Source organism: Malurus melanocephalus, unplaced genomic scaffold (genome assembly GCF_030028575.1).
Source record: "Malurus melanocephalus ecotype Western Australia unplaced genomic scaffold, MMel_1.1 scaffold_362, whole genome shotgun sequence".
Taxonomy (NCBI): Eukaryota; Metazoa; Chordata; class Aves; order Passeriformes; family Maluridae; genus Malurus; species Malurus melanocephalus.
The window spans coordinates 410,809-426,330 of NW_026623594.1; the positions used below are offsets into that span (position 1 = coordinate 410,809).

A 15,522-nucleotide genomic window follows, 5' to 3' on the forward strand; every position below is an offset into this window, starting at 1 on the left:
TTTCTGATAAACAGGAAGAGAGGTTCTTGACCCAGAATTAAAAGATGAATTTGACTCATTTTCTTAAGAAGTCCATTGGGTGTTGTGCACAGATAACCACTGCTGTTTTCTGTGGAAATCAGAGCCAGAGATGTGCAAGCTGGGGGTGTCTTGGTTAGTGTTGTGCAGGAGTCAGATGGGTATTTGGTCTGACGTGATGTGGCTTGTGTTTATGATTATCATTGTCCTTGTTGCTTCTGAGAATGCAGGTTTGTGTTAACTGCCAGTCAAGCTAAGGCAGAAACTGAAGAGGGCATGTAGAATTAATTGTATGTGGGTATTACAGGRGTGTTCCCACTTTCCCTTGAACTCCCTTTCCAGCAGACCTTTGTCTCTTCCCCTTGTACTCCTCCTAAGGTGTGTCTTTTCTCCCATGTCTGTACTGCAGGAAAGTGGGAGTGCCCGTGGCATCAGTGTGACGTGTGTAGTAAGGAAGCAGCTTCGTTCTGCGAGATGTGCCCCMGGTCCTTCTGCAAGCAGCACCGAGAAGGAATGCTCTTCATCTCCAAGCTGGATGGACGGTTATGCTGTACAGAGCACGATCCCTGTGGGCCTCACCCTCTAGAGCCAGGAGAAATTCGTGAGTATGCGCGTCCCATTGAAGGTCTGTCTAACAGCGAGGACACCCAGCCACCAGAACAGCTGCCTGCAGAGACAGAGGCAGACACAGACCTGAGTGTTCAGCCCCTGGACAGCCCACCTCAGTCTGTGGCCCTCAGGCTGCAGTCACCAGAAAAGCCCCCTGCTACCCTAGCGCTGAGGCTGCCATCATCAGACAAGCCCCCCACCACCCTCGCCCTGAGGTTGCAGCCATCAAACAAGCCCCCCACCACCCTGGCCCTCAGGCTGCCTTCACCAGACAAGCCACCTGCCACCCTGGCTCTGAGACTGCCACCGTCAAATAAACCCCCCGCCACCTTGTCACTGAGGCTGAAGCCATCCAACAAACCCTCCACCACCCTCTCGCTCCGGCTTCAGCCTTCGGACAAACCTCCCACCACCCTGTCACTCCGCCTGCAGCCATCAGACAAGCCMCAGGCTGCTCTGTCCCTGAGGCTGCAGTCAGAGAAGCAGCCCATCATTGTAGCGCTGCGGCCTCAGCAGCCCGACAAACCTCCCAGCAAYGCGGTGCTCTGGCCACTGGACGAGTCCTCCAGTGACACCTCGCAGCCTCAGCTGCAGAGCAAATCTCCTCCGGGAACGCCACCGTCCCCGTTGGATGAGTCACTTGTTACTGCTGGTGACCTGCAGCTCCAGCTGTCAGACGAGACTCCTGATGCCACTGAGGTTTTGGAGTTATCGGACAAGTCCCTCATTGACAGCAGGACCCAGCAGCCTGAGCTGTTGGATGAGTTCCCCGTGAAATGCCTGCATCCTCCACTGTCCGACAGACTCCTCGCCACAGTGGGGACACTGCAGTCCCAGCCGGAGGATGAGCCTGCTGAGGCTGATGAGCTCCAGCCGCTGGACGATGCCTCTGCCCAGAGTCCACAGGCACAGTCTGTGGAACAAACTTCCAGCCAGGTCCCAGCATTGGAGATGGCTTCCAGTCCTGAGGTGCTGTGGCCWGTTCCCATTGAAGAAGTCCCTGATTCCCCAGTTTCACAGATCCTGCCCTCAGAGAAGGGCCCTGGATCAGCAGTACCACGATCCCTGCCTCTAGAAAAGGCTTCCTTCTCTGGGGCAGTGCGGGTCCCAGACACAGAGAAATCTCCCAGCTCTGGGTCACCGCGTCCTCTGCCTCCAGAGAAGGCTCCTGTTTCGGGTATGCCACAGATCCTGCCCACAGAGAAGGCTTCCAGCTTAGGGTCCCCGTGGCCCGTGTCTCCGGAGAAGGCCCCTGGCTCCCGGTCACCGCACGTCCTGCTGGTGGAGAAGGCTCTCAGCTCRGGGGCCCTGCGGCTCCCGCTCACGCAGAAGCCGCTCTCCCCCGGGGTGCTGCGACCTCTGCCTCCGGAGAAGGCTGCTGACTCCGGGGCCCTGCGGGTCCTGCCTTTGGAAAAGTCTCTCAGCTCCGGGGTGTCTCGGCCTCTTGCTCTTGCAGCCCCATGGCCTCAGGCGTCAGATAAGCTGGCTGCTGCCGTGGCTCCTCGGCCTCAGGCCTTGGACAAGCCTCTGGCGGCATCAGCTCCGAGGCTGTTGCTGTCTGAGAAGGCGCTGCGTCCCGTCGATCAGAACGCTCAGCCGAAGGAGAGAGGAGCCCCAGCCATGGAGCTGAGCCCCCAGCAGAAAGAGCGGACCATGTTAGCTGGGGAGCAAATCCCTTGGTCTGCTGGGAAGGCGGTGTCGCACGTCGGACAAGGACCTTGGCCTACGGAGAAACTACAGACMCACGAGCAAAGCCACTGGCCCACCGCGAAAGCCCTGACGCCTGCAGAGCAGCCTTCCCGGACAGCAGAGAAACTACCGGAGCCAACCCTTCAGCCCGGCTGGGAAGTGGCCTCAGCCCCCTCGGAGCAGACCCCGTGGACATCAGAGAGATTGTGTGCGTTCGAGCAGACCCCTCGGCCAGCCAGGGAAGCGCCGGTGCCCCCGGAGCAGATGCAATGGCTTGTCGCGAACATTCAGACAATTGATCAGATTTCTTGGCTGAGTGGAAAAGCACAGACTCCTCGGGGGCAGGACCCTTTGCCTGAACAAAACACAGCGCTAGCCCGTAACCAGGATTCTGTCTGTCGTGAGTTGGCTGACTCAGAGCCAAAGTGAGGTTGGTGAATATGGGAGGCAGGTTTCAGTYGTTTAATGTTTAGGGAGGGGGAATCTTTGTTTTGTTTTTTTTATTCACTTCCCTGAGCCCAGCCCCTAACCCATGCACATCCCATCCRTATTCTCTTGTGACATGAGCAAGGACATTCTCTTAAATCTGAGTCTGGCCCAGCCAAAGGGAGAGAGCATCTGTGACCTTTTCCTCTTCCTTTTACAAATGGTAAAGCTGAAATAAAGAGTCCGCTCTGGGTAAAAAATCTCCAATTCCATTGAAATGGTCACATTACTGATCCAGCGTGTTCAAGCTCCAGGTTTGACTCATAGGTGGGTTTCCAGGTACAGCCAGGGGCCTTGCTCTTGTTACTGCATTTAAAGAAAGTGGATCAGGCTGCCCTGGCACTGGAGATGTTTCAGGGATCATGTGGTGAGCAGTCAGATGTGTGTCCTTGCCAGACTTCAGAAGCAGAGAAGGGATTTTATGTCACCTGCCCAGGTCTCTGTCCCTGCCCCTGCAAGGYGTTGCTTTGCAAGGTTTGTCCGTGTGTTCAGTGGGACATGCTGTGTATGTGGTTTGCTGAAGGACAGGAATCGCCTCCACTGAGCTGGGAGAGGAGCTCCTGCACTCACTCAGTGCAATTTTCTCCAGCAATAGGCAGTGTCCATTCAGGCTCCTTTTTTACAGGGTTGCAACTGGCCAGGCCCAAGAAGTGAGAAATCTGGAGGAAGTCAGGGAAAAAAGATCTTTGAAGAAGTCATCTTGCAGTTTTTTCATTCTTGTGTCTTAATCCTTTAGCACAGGACACATGGAGTGTTCCCTGCACTTGACAACGTAGTGACCCATAAAGCAGCAATAGCGGAGCAGAGCAGAGTGGGTTCCTGGAGGTGCTGAGCACTGCCCTGCCAGGGGGACAGTGCTGTGCTCCCTTTCAAATCTCCATSCAGTCTCTTCTAGACCTCTGTTGTCAGCGTGAGCCAGCGGACTGAGCAATCCTCTCTCCCTTTGCCTCAGAAGTGTTCAGAACGTGTTCCCATCACACCAGGTGTTGCCAGCAGCAAGCCAAGCCTGTCCCACTCGCTGCACAGTGCAGAGGCAAGGTTCCATAGCTGGATCGGGACCCATCTCAACACCTTCCCCTTGTGTAGCTTCTGGCTTTACTCTTCTACAACCAAAGGAGACTTGAATTAACTGGACTGTGTTGGTGTGCATGTGTGTGTGCGCGTGTGCGTCCATCCAACTGAATTGTAGTTCTCACACTGGAACACGGTGGGCTCCAGCAGCTGGCTGGCTTTCATTTTTCCTCTTCACCCTTTTACAGTGAAGGCAATGTTTAGTACYTGGTGGTCATCAGGCTGGTGTCCAGACTAGGCCTGCTGAAAGCCGTTCACTCAAGCGTTGAGGCAGAAGTTGGCTTGGCTGTGGTGCTCCTGGGGCAGGCAATAGAGCCCCAGGGACCTGCAGCATCTTCTGACAACCCACACCCTCACAGGCAGGAGGAGGACAGACCTCCTCAAGTGGCATTGCCTGGCCTGGACAGGGTTGGTGTCCTGCCGAGGAAACGCTGCTGATCAGCTTTTTCCCACTCTCACAACACATTACCTCTGTTTGCCTGAGCTCCACCGATCTGGGGCCGCAGCCTCGGATCTCCATGCCGCCGCCAGACCCTTGCGCAGCTCCAGTGTGTGTGTATCCTCCTTCTCCTTCCAGGCAGATCTGCAGGCCCCTCCCCAGGGAGGGAGTGTTCAGCTCCATGCTGACCCCCTCCCTCTGACATGGGAGCAAGTTSTTGTTCCCACCTGGCTTGCAAGTGCCCACTGCTCCCAGAGCAGACGGTCAGGAGTTTGCAGTTTTCTGGAGGCAGACACCTGTACCAAGAMAAATCCCGATCCGTTCTCCTTTCCTGATGTGTGCACCCTGAGACAACGTCCTGCTGTAAAGGCTGGGTGTGCTGGGCACGAGGGGACATTACCAGTGCTATGGTGCATCTCTTCTCTAGTCCGAATCATTTCAGATCCTTTGTAGAATAGCTCGCGACTTGGAAAAAACTTTATGGCTTATGGAAACTTACTTGTTTAATGTTGTTTTTTTTTTTTTCCGGGAAGACTGGCAGGTCAGTTCCTGCTTGCTGCTGAAACTGGGGAAATGCAAGCAGCTTGCATTTCTGCGTGACTCCTCCACAAAGGGAATCAGGACAATTCAGATCCATTGAGAACGAAGATTACCTTAAGGGCATTCATTAACGTTTTTAAACAAAAATTAAAAAAAAAAAAAAAAAAGGTTATGACATTCAGTATATTAAATATTTATCATGTGTGAGAAGGAAAATAAATCTTGAATTTACATTTATAAGCCTTCCCCTGAGCTGGACTTAGTCATGTAGATTGTGTAAGTAGGGTTCCCTCAGTGCCAGCACCCAGCCAGCTCCCGCTGTAACCAGAGAGGTCTCTGCACTGCTCTGTCCACCTCCGCTTCGCATTGTCACGTGTTAACTAGTTAYTTGTTTCATGAAAAAATAAACTGTGAATATTTTTGGTGCAGGCTTTTTTAAATCTGTAAAATGGAGAAGTTCTCAGTGAATTCTCACAAGAGCAGGTTTGAAAAAAATCACTTCTATAAATCGCGGGCTCACGTAGCAGGGTGAGGCTCACGGCAGCAGCCGCCTTTCATGCAGCAGGTGCTTACCCAAAAGCTTGTTTGGAACAGTAAACGTGGATTAAACCTTTGCATGGCCTTTCCCACAGCCTTCTTYATTGCAGCTACTGTACCCCATCTCCTCTTGTCTTCCTTTTCCACAAGGATCCAGGTTTCTGCCTTGCTACCTTGCAACTGCTGTTGGAGAGTTGAGTTCAGCTAGGAGGCTGCTTGGCAAAATGGGGTTGAGGAACATCATTGAAAAAGGAAGCTGTTTTTTCCACTTTGCCCTCACTGGGGCTCTGGGCGATGCTCTCTCATATCAGGGGGGCTTTTCAGAGCTAGTAGTGGTACTTTTGGGAGTGTCTGGGCTGTGCTGGGTCACACAGACAAGGCCTGAGCAGGTATAGAGAGAGATCCCAGCAGCCCTGCCCTGTCCAGGCTGCCCTCATCAGGGAGCATGAGCTGGGGAGTGGCTTTGGGCAGTAAAACATTAGTGAAGGAAATGAGGGCATCTTCTGTAGAGGTGACTCACTGTGGCAGCAGCTGGCAGCACTGCTTTGGAGGAGGAGAGGGACATGCCTGTGCTGAAACAGTTGGGTTTGTTTGCTGCCTTCAGAGTTCAGCCAGTTTGAACCCCACGGTGGGGTGGAGGCAAAGTAACCCATACTCCTGGCAGACTCTGTGGGGGAGAGATTGCTGCAGCCTGATGCTGGGCTCAGACCTTTGCTGCAGCCCCATGCCAAGGCTGTGATSCTCTTTTGCTGTGCTGGAGGGGTCCAATCACTTGGTCACTTATTCCTGGGTCAGCCCTAATTGCACCCAAGGTGGGTGAGAGGTGACTCCTGTGTTGATTCACTGGTGTGGWGCGCTGTAGAAGCAGAATCAAGGGTATAATTATCTCTGTCCCTTCTCTGGTATTCCATGACAGCTCACAGGAATTTTCCAAGCTCATTCCTGGTAGGAATGGCTCCCTCTTGCTGTTTCTGAAGAGGATGAAGGTTCTGCTCCCATACAAACACTTTGCTGGTTGGTGTCCTTGCTGCCAGGATAGCTTTGCTGCTCAGAGCAGTGGGCTGGGGTCAGCGGCTGTGGCCTCCACCCCAGAGCAGAACCCACTGTAGTGTTGGATTTCCACTGTGGTCAGGAGAGTCCCCGGTGACCTTTGGTGATGSAGGAGCCACCACAGGACCTGTGGAATGTGTGGGCAGGAGGGGAGCAGGCACAGGCCCCTGTCTTGTGTGGCTTGTCCCATCTTCCCCCTTGCCCACTGTCAGCCAGGGCTCTGGTGAATCTAACAGGAGAGTTATCACTGTAAGGGATAATCACTTCAACTACTACACATCTCCAGATGCAAATTAGCTCATGGTAGCTTGCTTTATTGCTGTTCTCCARTTAAACTTCTCCTATTTTAACAAAAGAACCCCACAAGGGCGGGAGTCACTCCAATACACAAAGCATCTGGGTGGTACCATGGGAGCACGTGTTAATTCGGTGTTAAACCCCTGCAGGCAGAGGCTCTGAAGGTGTGGCTGGTGTTAAAATTTGGGAGATAAGAGAGATTGTTGAATGTAAAGGACATTAAAGAGCTAAGGTGAGACAGTGCATTTCTAGAAAAGCTTCAGCTTAGTTTCACAGAAAAAAAGGAAGGATAAAAAGCAGCCCTAATCTTAATGCTCTTGGCAGTGTTTTAGCCCCGAGCATACTGTGGATGTGCCCAGCTCCTGTCTGGACACCGTAGCCAGTGTTGTGACAGGGCAGGGGGACTTTGAGAAACCTCAGACCTTCAACACCTTCTGTTTATTTTTAATTTCAGCCTTAACTTCTGATTTTGCTTGATGTTTGGAATAACCATAATTGTAACCTGCTTGTAATGTGMTTTGCCCTAAATTACTGATGAGGCTTTCGGCATTTGCTAGCCAGTGAGTGTTAAAGCAAAGTCGCAAATCGTGCAGCTACTCTGAAAGTATGGGGGGGATGCTGTGTTTGATCTCCCAGGCTTTGCCCGTGCTAATTACCCACCCTCCTGCAATAGTGATAACGCTGGTGGCMGCATTTGCAGCCGAGGCTGCTCCTCTGGCAGCAGCACGGCTGGGCTGATGGGTGCTTGGGGCTCCCAGGGCCTGGGACATGGGACACTGGAGCTTGGGGACWGCTCTGCCACATGCCTGGCTTCAGCAGGAGTTTCAGCTGTGGGGTGGCAGTGTCCTTGCTTAGCAGGTTGTGGGAGAATGCAAGATTCCTGCTCCAGGTCCTACAAAAGTGATGTAAGCAAAGTTCGGTGCCGGGGGGACAGGACAGGTTGTGTGAGCTTGGGCTGGAGGAGCAGCAGTGATGGACAGTCCCTACAGCACTGAATCTACCTCCTAGGGAAATCTGAGAAATGGGTGTTGCTATGGCCTATTTCAAGGTAAAGTTTTAATCAAGTTTGCCCTTGGCKAAGCCCTTGGGCTATTGTGGTGCTATTGTAAACCGTAGGCAGCTTAGCACAGTAGGGCTGGACTCACGGCTCCTGGCCCACGGGCTGGGGCTTCTTGGCCAGCTGATCCCATCTCCCTGGAGCTGGGGCCAGGCTTCAGCACGTGTGACTGAAACAGGACGAGGAGTCACTCAGTTCCTTCAGTTTATGATGGTTTTGAGACTCAAGCCAGTGTGCCACTGAGCCCCGTGGGGAGCCCGTGGAGCCACGTGAAGCAAGCAGGCATCCGCTACTGCATGTTCTTCGTGTCCGTTTGGTACTGAGCTGGTTTCAGTTTTTGTTTCTTTTTCTGATGTTTCCGAGTTGTTGACTTCAAGGAACTGGGTTTTGTGTATTTTTTTAGACACTGGGAACTTGTTAAAAGGAAAAGCAGCAAGCACCGGGAGGCTCAAGGTGGAGCATGGCTGGAGCTGAGGGTGGCCCTGGCTGGCTGGCAMGGGTGGGAGGTGAGAGGTGTTGGCAGCAGCGGGCACTGGCAGGGATGGCTCTCCCTGCGAGGGGCCACAGAAGCCTTTCAGCAGTGGCACTCCCAGCCCTGCAGGTCCACGGTGCTGAGCTCACTGCCCCATCAGCCTGCTCGCCCCCGAGACACTGACCGTGATGGACGCTGTGCCTCGCTTTTCATGTCCYTTGCCACCTTCCAGCACTGTGTGCTTCGAGTGGGGTCCAGGCTGCCAGCTAGCCGAGGGCCCTGGGGAGTGGCTGCCCCTGCCCTTCCTCACTGCCGGAAGATATGGGGGGCCGCTCGTGGCAGCAGCGTAAGTTGTGCTGGAATCATGAGTGGGAGGTTTGCTCGTGGGGAGAACCTTGGTGTGAGCAGYACCAAGCTGCTTTCCTTCCCCTCCAAGGTCTGCTGCCCACAGGGTGGCAGCAGATGGGAGTCCCCACAGAGTCCTGTTCTGCAGGCTCAGCCAGAGGGAAATGCATCAGGAGTYGAGAATCCCAGTCAAGGCAGGGGCCAGCCACAGCACTGTGGGGGGACACGGGGGTGCTCAGCCCTGGCCAGGACTCGTCTGTCAGTTGTAAGCAGGAATGCCAGAGCAGGTGAGAGAAAATGACATATTTCCAGCATGTATATTATTTTTAGAAGAGGGAGAGGGGAGAGTCTTGGACCATTGATTACTTTCATTTTGCTCCCCTTAGACTGTTGGCTGTGTATGTGAAACTTATAATGAAAAGAGGGTTGCCCTGCCCAGGTGCTCCCAGAACATGTACTGTAATTCTTTGTATATAGAAGAAAAATTACTGTAAAGTAAAGTTTAACTTTACTCTCGATGTCCTCTTGTGGTTTGTSTTGCTGAGTGGGGGGAGGCAGGGAAGGGAGAGCCCCGACAGCCTGACGTGCAGGGGGATGACTCAGACCACAATGCATTTTATTTACATACATTGTACACCTCAAGAGAAGACGCTTAARTAAATCTGCAAAGAATCAAGCATCTCCAAGAGAATAAGTTACCGGCCACCGCTGGGCCACCACAGCTCCCACAAACACCACAGGTGGCAGGGAGGTGGCCCCACGGGTGACAGTCCATGGATTCCCRGCACTGCACGGCAGCCCTGTGCCGCTCCGTGTGCCAGGAGAGCAGTCCGTAGGCTGTGCCGTGGACAGGCCCAAACAGCTAAAACACAGCAGGTAAAAATCCGGAAGAGTCCGGCGCATGCCAGCTGCCCAACTGGCAGCAGCAATTCCCTTTTGGCACAGGGGCTCAGTGGTGGCAGCAGCTGTAGAAGTAGGGACTGTTCCTCTGGTCCAGGTTGACAGCCTTGTCCTCTGGAAAAGAGCAGGAGCAGCAGGCTGCTGGTACATCCACACCACCAAAGCTGCTGGTCCCAGGTGTGGGCCCCTTGCAGGGTTTGAGTGCCCCATGGAGAAGTGATGAGGTTCAGGGTCACGGCACCGCTCACAGCCACGGCTCAGGGCGGGAGGCACAGCCAGGCTGGGCATGCCTGGGCAGGGCTGGTGCGGAGCAGAGCCACTCCTGCAGCCGATGAGGCTCCTGGCTCCCGGCTGCCACAGGCCACTGAGACCCAGTGGGGTGGATGTGCTGAGCCTGGCCTGAGCAGGCACCAGGATGCTGTGATGGAACTCCATGGGACACAGCACGGAGCTGCAGCAGCCCCAGGGAGGGCCTTGCCCGACCCCCAGAGCTCATCTTTGCACCTTGCCTAGAGTCAGGGCACCCCTCAGCAGGTGAGAGGGTGCCTGGGGAGGGACAGGTCCTGCCTACTCACCTGTCATCACCTGGAAGGCGGAGAAGTTGACGTAGTCCTCGGCCACCTTTTGGAACAGCTCRTCTGGAGGGAGAAGGGCATGGCGGGTGTGGGTGCCCCCCTGCCAGGCAGAGCCCCCAGCCCTGCTCCAGGCCATGGTCCCAGCTACTCACCCACACTCTGGCCCGTTTTACTCGAGGTCTCGAAGAGGTCTGCTTTGATCTCTGAAACGAGGGCCCGTGTTGGCACTTGCTGCAGGATATGGCTCCACGGGCTTGTGTGCCCCCAGAGTCACCCCTCGGGCACGGCTGCCGACAGCGGGCTGGCAGGGACCCAGGGCAGGGCTCCCGGCCCCTTGGCCCAGCTGGCCTTGTGCCTGCCCATGTGAGGACATGCTGTGCCCAGGGAGGTCCCTGGCAGAGCCCGTGCCTCACCACGCTGAGAGCTCTGATGCCACTGGATCTCCTGCGAGCCCACGGCAAGGACAGAGCTCCTCGTGTGGATACAGCAGCTCCTCATGTGGATACAGCAGCTCCATCTCCCCTCACTCCCCACCCACTCGACACTGCATGAGCCCAGGAAGGGCCAGCATCGGCCGTACCATCAGCATAGTCCTGCACATCGTGGAAGTCAACTCCCCGCTTCCTCCTGTCCTCCTCCAGCAGGTCGCTCTTGGTGCCGCACAGGTARATCCGGCAGCCCTGCAGCAGGAACGGGGGTGGGAGGGCTGTACCCACGTCCCCACCACCAGCACCCCTTGCCCCGTGCCAAGGCTTTGCAGCCCCCTGGCCACCCGTACCTCCTCGCAGTTCTGCAGCTCGTTCACCCAGAACTTGGCTCGCTGGTAACTGCCACTGTCAGTGAGATCTGGGGACAGGAGTCAGGGTCTGCTGACACCGCTCCTCAGCGCCCAATCCTCCAGTGTCACCACCACCCTGCAACGGGACCTTCGCAGCCGCTGGCTCCTTCCCCTTCCCATTCTCCACACCCTTACCATAGCAGACGATGGCAGCCCGGGCTCCCCGGTAGTAGATGCGGCTCATGGCCTCGTAGCGCTCCGARCCCGCCGTGTCCTGGGGGCGACAGGGCAGTGCTCGGCAGGTGACAGGGGTCGGAGGGTGTCAGSGGTCCCCGAGACAGGGGGCAGCCAGGGATGTCAGCGGGGCGCCGGCACTTACCCAGATGCCSAGGGTCACTGTCTGGTCCCCCACGGTCATCACCTTGGCCACGAAGGCGGCTCCGATCGTCTGGAAGAGAAGCAAGAGAAGAGCTGGGAACCGGCCCGCGGGTGCGGGGCCAGCCGGCCTGAGAGCACGGTGGAAACCGGCGCAGGGACACGGGGGAATTCAGCCCGGGGGGGTGGGAAGGAAGGTGAGGAAACGAGGGGACCGAGCAGCGGGCGCGGGARGGATGCGGCGGGTCCCACAACAACAGGAGGGGACGCCGTCCCGGAGACGCGGGTGGCAGCATCCCGGGGACACGGCGGGGAAACGGGGGAACCACGCGCGGGTGACACGGGAGGGGCTCATCCCGAGGAAGCGGGGGAGGCACGGGGGGCGCCATCCCGGGGACGCGCTGCAGCACCGCGGGGCCGCCAGGTGCCGGTGGCGGTGCCGGTGTGTCACTCACGTTCTGGTAGGGCCCGGGWCGGAAGCGGCGGTGGGCGCAGCGCTCCACGAGGCTGCTCTTGCCCACCCCCTCCTGCCCCAGCAGCACCACCTTGGCGTCCACCCGCCTCCCGCTCATCCTCGCGCCGCCGCCGCCGCGGGGCGGGGCCGCACCGGGCGGGGCGGGGCCGGAACCGGGAGGGGCGGGGCCGGAAAGGGGCGGGGCGTGCCGGAAGTGCGCAGWGCGGGGCGGAAGCGCGCGGCGGGGCGGGGCGCGGGGGCCGCATGGCGGCTGCCCAGCAGGCGCGGGCCTGAGCGGCGGCCCCATGGGGAAATACTGCGCCAGCCTGGGCGTCCTCAAGGGGCCCTGGGACCAGGTGTTCGCCGCCTTCTGGCAGCGCTACCCCAACCCCTACAGGTGCGCCGGGACCMTCCCCGACCCCCCGCCCCTTTCCGCCGCCCCGATCCCCCCCGGGATTGGTGCCGCTCCCCGTCCTCAGCCCAGCCCTTTCCCTGGGGGTCCCGACGGCTCCAGCTTTCGGGGATGGATGTCCCGCACCGCCAGTGCCCAGCGGGCAGCTGGTTTCCTCCTCCCTTAATCCCTCAATCCCTGATGATTCCCAGCCCCGGGGGATGAGTTGGCGAGGAGCAGGGCTTAATGTTTTCTTCCCCATTTTAGCAAACATGTCCTGACCGAAGACATCGTGCACCGGGAGGTGACGCCGGACCACAAGCTGCTCTCCCGGCGGCTCCTGACCAAGACCAACCGGATGCCGCGCTGGGCAGAGCGCTTCTTCCCAGCCAATGTCGCCCACTCCGTCTACATCCTGGAGGACTCTATCGTGGACCCCAAGAACCGAACCATGACCACATTCACCTGGAACATCAACCACGCTCGTCTGATGGTAGGTGCTGCTGCCGGGTGGGTGTGTGGGGAGTGGAGGGGACGCAGCAGTGCCCACGGCCCGACTGTGCCTTGTGCAGGTGGTGGAGGAGCGCTGCGAGTACCGGGTGAACCCCGAGAACAGCAACTGGACTGAGGTCAAGCGGGAAGCCTGGGTATCTTCCAGCCTGTTTGGCGTCTCGCGGGCCATCCAGGTGAGCACTGCTTGAGCAGTAAAGCTGCTGCTCCCCCCCTGCTCTACCCTTTCCTTGTGCTGGTTTTACACCCTTTGCCCTTATTTCTCCCCATGCCCCGGTCCTCTTGAGTTCTTGAGGCACTCAGCACCGTCACTGTGAAAATCACTGTGATTTTTCAAGCTGGGACAAAGATCCAGGGGCTGTGACAGGGCTCACACCTTCACTGACTTTTGCCTTGCAGGAGTTTGGTCTGGCCAGGTTCAAAAGCAACGTGACCAAGAGCACTAAGGGATTTGAATACGTGCTAGCAAGAATGCAAGGTGGGCACCAAGGGCAGGCTGGGGCTGACCGAGATGGGTCTCTTGGAGTTAGAAGTCACACTGGGAACACTCCAGTCCCCGGGCAGGTTGTGGCTTGAACTAATCTGACTGTGAAATCCTCACCCCTTGACTTTGCCCTGTGTCTTGGCACAGGCTGCTCTTCCTGAGTGGAGCAGCCCAGCAGTGATTGCAGGGCTGGGCAAGGGTGGAGTGCAGGCAGGAGGGGATGGAACATGGCAATGCTCACATGTCTGTGGTTCCCTTTTGCGACGTGCCCTGACGTGCTGGGGTCAGGAACGYCGGGCTCATCTTCCTCCCTGCGTGGGGAAGTGCCTCGGTGGCAGGGCCGGTCTAGCCGGCACTCCTGTGGGGTTAATGGCTTCCATGTTGTAGGAGAAGCTCCATCCAAAACACTGGTGGAGACAGCCAAGGAAGCGACCGAGAAAGCCAAGGAAACAGCCCTGGCTGCTACGGAGAAAGCCAAGGACCTGGCGAGCAAGGCAGCCACCAAGAAGAAGCAGTACGTGTGAGGGGCCAGCTGCACCAGGACAGATAGGAGACTCCTTAGATTTTATATTTTTAAAGAAACTGTAYAAGTCTGACAATCAGCTGCTGTTAGACCCTTTCTGAGATGTAATTATCATTAAAGAATCTACTCCCACCTCTGATTTGGCTCAGGCTGGCCTGGCTAGAGCAGAGCCCAGCGTTGCTCTCCATTCTGGGGGGTCCAGCTCTCTGCAGGGAAGACACAGGCCGGGGTTTTTCGAAATAGTTTTACTATAAAGTGTTGGGTCTGTACAAGAGAGCGTAGTGGCTGCGGGGGGATGAAGGCAGGTTGCTTAATGCACTCGTTTCTCCTTCCTGGTGCTCCAGGGGCGGGAGAGCAGAGAGCCTTCCTGTAGCTGTATCTGCAGTGGGCAGCACCGCCCCATACTCATGCCAGGCAGCCCCCAGACTGCCTGGGAGTGCACAAGGAGAGGCAGGAGGGTGTCCCTGTGACAGCCAGGCCTCCTTCCAGCACCTCTTCTAATGCTTTGTGGTGCACAGCGGGTGCCACAGCGCAGTGCCAGCCCTGTGCACCCAGTGCCACAGCCAGTGCCACCCAGCTGTGGGGGGTAAAGCTGGACTCTTGCCCCCATCTGTGCCCCCTTACCCTGGCAGCTGTGGTGAGGCTGGCACAGGCTGGGTTTCTGGCAGGAAGGAGGCAGGCAGGCAGWGCAGGGAAGGCAGCAGGCACCGTCAGGACGCGGGGCTGTGCGGGCTGGAGTAGCTGTGGTCCCTCCCGGTGCCAAAGCTGGGCAGCAGATCCCCGCCGAACACCACGCCATCCACCTCTACCTCGGCATCCTCTGGGCACCAGGRGGAGGCCGGATCAGGCCTTTGGCTGCTTTCTGTCCCTACCCCTCCTTGTTCTTTCTCTCCCGTCTCTTACCTCCCTCGGAGGGCTCTGAGAGCTGYGATGAGTCCAGGCTGTCGGCCCGCGCCCGTTCCCCATCAGTGGGCAAGAGCAGCCGTTCCAGCCGCCGCTGCAGGCTCCGCTGCCGGTCCCGCAGCCGGTCCTTAGCCTTTCGTGCCCTCAGCTCCTGCTCCTCGAGCCTCTGCGGGGACCCAGTGAGCCGTAAGCGGGYTCCGAGCAGTGCGGCCCTGTTGCCACACAGGGCTCCCCGAGCGGTGCCGGGACCACCCTCTCTCACCTGGATGTGAAGCCGGGCACGGTGCAGGAGGCTCAGCGTGGTGGGACGGGAAGACCCCGCGCCCACCGGCACCTGCTGCTTCAGCCGCTCCAGGCAGCACCGGAGCTGGGCTCTCCTGCGGCCGGGCAGGGGGGAAACGACACGGGGGTCAACCGCGGCGAGTCACGGACACGATCATCCCTTACCCCGCCGCATTTCCCCCCGCGCCCCGGTACCTGTGCTTTTCCAGCGCGTTGTGCACCGACCTGCCGAAGAGACCCCGGTAATCAGCACCGTCGCCACCGGCCGCCGCTATCCTCCCACCCACCACTCGCCCGCCGCTCACCTGACGCTGCCCACGGCCCGGCGCGACGGCGCAGGGCAGAGAGCGGCGTAGCCGTGCTCGGCCTCGGCCAGGCCGAGCGGGTGTCGGTGCTGCCGGTGCTGCCGGTGCTGCCGGTGCTGCCGGTGCTCCAGGAACTCGGCCGCCTGCAGCAGCACCTGGATGCTGGTGGCCGCGGGCTCCATGGCGGGAGGGGGGGGCCGCGAGCCGCGCGCTCATTGGCTGCAGGGCGCCCCGCGCCGCTGACGTCACCTCGGCGGGCAAACAAATTCAGGCGGGAAAGCGCGTGCTTCAAATTCGAATCGGCGGGAGGGGACGGTACTGGCCACGCCCCCTTAGCGGTAGACCACGCCCCCAGAGCAGGCCACGCCCATCGGTGTTTAGGCAATTATCGCTCTGGGTGACGCCCCCCCCCAGGCCACGCCCCCGGGAAAG

The 15,522-nt window shown here is 58.0% G+C and overlaps 4 protein-coding genes across 5 annotated transcripts in view; 2 read left to right on the forward strand and 2 right to left on the reverse strand.

Moving 5' to 3' along the window:
• The window catches only part of NSD1 (nuclear receptor binding SET domain protein 1), a 53,327-nt gene extending 49,672 nt beyond the window's left edge, over positions 1 to 3,655 (forward strand). The window contains exons 23-24 of one of the 2 annotated variants that reach the window (XM_057378476.1): positions 428 to 2,746; positions 3,539 to 3,655. In XM_057378476.1, the coding sequence (XP_057234459.1) occupies positions 428 to 2,745 (2,318 nt within the window). In that variant the 3' untranslated portion in view covers position 2,746; positions 3,539 to 3,655. Of the gene's footprint in view, positions 1 to 427 lie in introns of both variants that reach the window. The other variant, XM_057378477.1, reaches the window with a different exon arrangement.
• Positions 3,656 to 9,205: 5,550 nt separating this feature from the next.
• Positions 9,206 to 11,871, reverse strand: RAB24 (RAB24, member RAS oncogene family). The gene is made up of 8 exons (XM_057378480.1): positions 11,694 to 11,871; positions 11,243 to 11,311; positions 11,059 to 11,137; positions 10,864 to 10,931; positions 10,666 to 10,765; positions 10,238 to 10,288; positions 10,086 to 10,148; positions 9,206 to 9,624 (listed from the first exon to the last, which is right to left on the reverse strand). The coding sequence occupies exons 1-8, from the start codon at positions 11,808 to 11,810 to the stop codon at positions 9,560 to 9,562; spliced, it is 612 nt and encodes a 203-aa protein (XP_057234463.1). The 5' UTR covers positions 11,811 to 11,871; the 3' UTR covers positions 9,206 to 9,559.
• A 48-nt stretch (positions 11,872 to 11,919) lies between these two features.
• PRELID1 (PRELI domain containing 1) lies at positions 11,920 to 13,739 on the forward strand. Its single transcript, XM_057378479.1, has 5 exons — positions 11,920 to 12,089; positions 12,351 to 12,576; positions 12,656 to 12,769; positions 12,993 to 13,071; positions 13,465 to 13,739. Exons 1-5 carry the CDS (start codon positions 11,998 to 12,000, stop codon positions 13,599 to 13,601), a joined length of 648 nt encoding a protein of 215 aa, XP_057234462.1. The 5' UTR covers positions 11,920 to 11,997; the 3' UTR covers positions 13,602 to 13,739.
• Positions 13,740 to 13,802: 63 nt separating this feature from the next.
• Positions 13,803 to 15,388, reverse strand: MXD3 (MAX dimerization protein 3). The gene is given in 6 exon segments (XM_057378481.1): positions 13,803 to 14,420; positions 14,504 to 14,669; positions 14,766 to 14,880; positions 14,981 to 15,010; positions 15,048 to 15,121; positions 15,123 to 15,388. Coding segments are annotated over 6 exon segments (645 nt in total). The 5' UTR covers positions 15,273 to 15,388; the 3' UTR covers positions 13,803 to 14,310.
• Between the last annotated feature and the right edge of the window lie 134 nt (positions 15,389 to 15,522).

Excerpts from the sequence above, each read along its gene's own strand:
- PRELID1 (XM_057378479.1), top strand. The coding sequence starts at position 11,998 with ATGGGGAAATACTGCGCCAGCCTGGGCGTCCTCAAGGGGCCCTGGGAC. Across the intron at positions 12,090-12,350 it reads CGCTACCCCAACCCCTACAG|CAAACATGTCCTGACCGAAG; the intron begins GTGCGCCGGGAC and ends TCCCCATTTTAG. Across the intron at positions 12,577-12,655 it reads TCAACCACGCTCGTCTGATG|GTGGTGGAGGAGCGCTGCGA; the intron begins GTAGGTGCTGCT and ends TGCCTTGTGCAG.